Consider the following 2811-nt stretch of genomic DNA (forward strand, 5'->3'; position numbering starts at 1 on the left):
CATATAAATATTTATTAAAATTAGATTTATGATTATGCATGTTGTGGGATGACTATCACGATGTCTATTTTCATCCATAGCTATTATGATATCTATTTTCATCCATAGCTATTATTATGAGTACAAGCTGTGGACATTTTTAGGGATTCACAGCCAACCATTTGAAGATTCACATTAATCCCCAAAATTTATTTTATAGAACATAACAAATAAAATTCATCATTTTCCACTACCATAAAGCAAAACATCTATCATCATGAATTTGTAAATTCTTTAATACATTGAGTATCAGCAAGCAGGAATATCATCAGAGACTTGAACTCAGTAGTAAGAGTAAGCTTAGTTGGTAAAGATTCAAGACATTAAGCGTGAATATTAACCATAGGGCATTTTATTCACCATAGGGCATTTTTAACTCTAGTTTCAGGAAACTAAAAAAGCAAAGTAATATTCTGAGACAAGAATCTGGACAAAAAATTGTTAAATAATAGGATACAAAGACATGATTATGCAAAAGAGGAGTTTAAAACTGGACTTGTAATCTAAGAAAGCACATTGATAGCTCTCAATCTTCATTCCATACTCTGAAACCTTTTCATGATAAGCATGGTCATCTCCACGTATCGCTGTCCACAGTTTGAAAGACAACTAGATTCACTGGAACTGAATTTATTCCCAGGTGTCCCTGTAATGCATTTGTCCCAGCATTCACTTGTTAACTTGGCCACCATTTCATTAACCATAGCTCTTTGTTGTTCTTCCTACATTTGGATGCCAAAGTTAAAGTTATACCACTTTACCGAGGCATTGCCAAAATAGTCCTTTACAGTGAAAGTAAAAGAATGATTAAGAATCTCAGAAATGGCTAATACTACTTGTCTACTACTAGTAGTATTCTTTAACCATGGCTCTTTTCTATTCTTCCTGCATTTAGATTTTGGAGGCCAAAGATAAATTTATACCACCTTACTGAGACAGGCAAAAAAATTCTATATAGTGAAAATAGAAAATGCCTTAACAAAACAACAAATCTTAATTATCATGTTCTTCACAGAAATGGCATAAGGATAGATGGAGCTATTGATATTTGTACCAAAAAATGGCTGGAAAAAGTAGCAGTAGAAATTACACATTCTATCTAATTTCCAATTTACACCCAAAAGTCATTTTGTCGGTCAATTGTTTTCTCCTTGTTTATTCAAAAGAATTACACCTTAAGGCTAATGGACATGTGTTAAAAAAATAAAAGATACAATGTATGAATAATAAATATATGCATGGAAAAAATACAATTTATGAAGTTATGTAACATGTGTGCAAATATATTTATCAATTGTTAAGCATGAGTTATAGTTGTTACTTTAGCTATCCTCTTATTTGTGTAGTAGAGTCTAGATCTTTAGAATATGAGGATAGGTAAAGTTAAGGTTTAACCAACTGAATATATCGACAAACATAACTCATACAAAAGCCAAAATCAGAGTGTGATTATAACCGGAAGGTGAATTCGAGACACCTTCACCTTCCTAAATTTGGAAAATGGATGATTATATAGCATTGCAGTGATTTGTTTTACCTAAAAGGCTTAAACATAATTCTATTGATTAATATAATAATGTGTATGTATTTTATAGCTACATAAGAATTTAATTTCACTACCCTACAATTCCTATGCATGTTTCAAGATTAATCTACCAAGTTTGACCATTCAGATTCAAAGCTAAAGGCTTAAGCAAGAAAACAAGCATATATTGACCACCCAACTATTAATTTTCACAAAAAAACAGCTATTCAATTTTTAAAGCTGAATTAAAACGTAATTAAAAGTGAAGAAAACTAATTTATTTACTGAAATAGGTGTGAAAAAACAAAACTTCACAGAACACTGTAAAACAAGTATATAGATAAATCGAATCAAAATAGGGTTCTTGGGAATTAGGAAAGGTTTGATTTTTAAATGAATCAGCCACAATCAGTATATGTCAGTAAAAGTGGTGTGGCTCATTCACTATATATCTAGAAACAGAAATGTAATTGGTAGAAGGAGAAGAAATGAAACTTACAGAGTAGAATTTCTGCATATCAGGTGAATTGATATCTGAAAGATCCATGGAGACTGTGAGAAAGAAGAGTTTGATTCCAAAGCGAAATGTTCAAGCAATTGTCACAAAAACCCGAATAGTGTTGTTCCTCGCAAATTGACGCTGCTAAACCTTAAATCCTAAAACTTGTCCCTTTTTTCTTATTTTGCTTTTAAGGTGACTTCACTATTTTAAAGGCCCAAGCCCAATAGCTGGAGTGAAATTGACCCAATTAGAGTTTAAAAAGTATGTATGTTGTCTATCTCAAAAGCTTTTAATATGAATGTTGTCTATCTCAAAAGCTCAGTTTGATCCCTTTTTAAAAAGTCTAATTTTTGCATGATTCGTCTAATGTAGGAAAATTGCTAGGTGTGACGTTTTGTTTGGCCAAGCTTCAACCTTTCACCTAGTTAGTTGCGCTGGACGAAATTACCCAATTCCGCTAGGCATAAATGATTCGCTACGGAAATCCAGAATATAAGTTATGTCAAATTTTTCTCCCAAATCCACTGATTGTAGCTTCTATCATCTGCTATTTTTACTCAGTGTCGGGATTGTGCCGAGTGTGGCCTTATTATCCAACGAGATTCGCTGCGCGTGGCTTTTGCACTGGGCCCAGACTACTTTTGTCTAAAAACTTGACTTTTTACATCGATTTCTCCGAGATTTCTCCGATTTTTGCCTGCACAAACACTTTAAAGGATAAAATGCAACAATTCATAAAATATAT

At 32.6% G+C, this 2811-nt stretch overlaps 1 protein-coding gene across 1 annotated transcript; it reads right to left on the bottom strand.

Annotated features, from left to right (window-relative positions):
• Positions 1-228: 228 nt before the first annotated feature.
• Positions 229-2222, bottom strand: LOC109337539 (mitochondrial import inner membrane translocase subunit TIM8-like). Its single transcript, XM_019574533.1, has 2 exons — positions 2064-2222; positions 229-761 (listed from the first exon to the last, which is right to left on the bottom strand). The coding sequence occupies exons 1-2, from the start codon at positions 2109-2111 to the stop codon at positions 573-575; spliced, it is 237 nt and encodes a 78-aa protein (XP_019430078.1). The 5' UTR covers positions 2112-2222; the 3' UTR covers positions 229-572.
• Positions 2223-2811: the final 589 nt, after the last annotated feature.

Source organism: Lupinus angustifolius, unplaced genomic scaffold (assembly GCF_001865875.1).
Source record: "Lupinus angustifolius cultivar Tanjil unplaced genomic scaffold, LupAngTanjil_v1.0 Scaffold_8_48, whole genome shotgun sequence".
Taxonomy (NCBI): domain Eukaryota; kingdom Viridiplantae; phylum Streptophyta; class Magnoliopsida; order Fabales; family Fabaceae; genus Lupinus; species Lupinus angustifolius.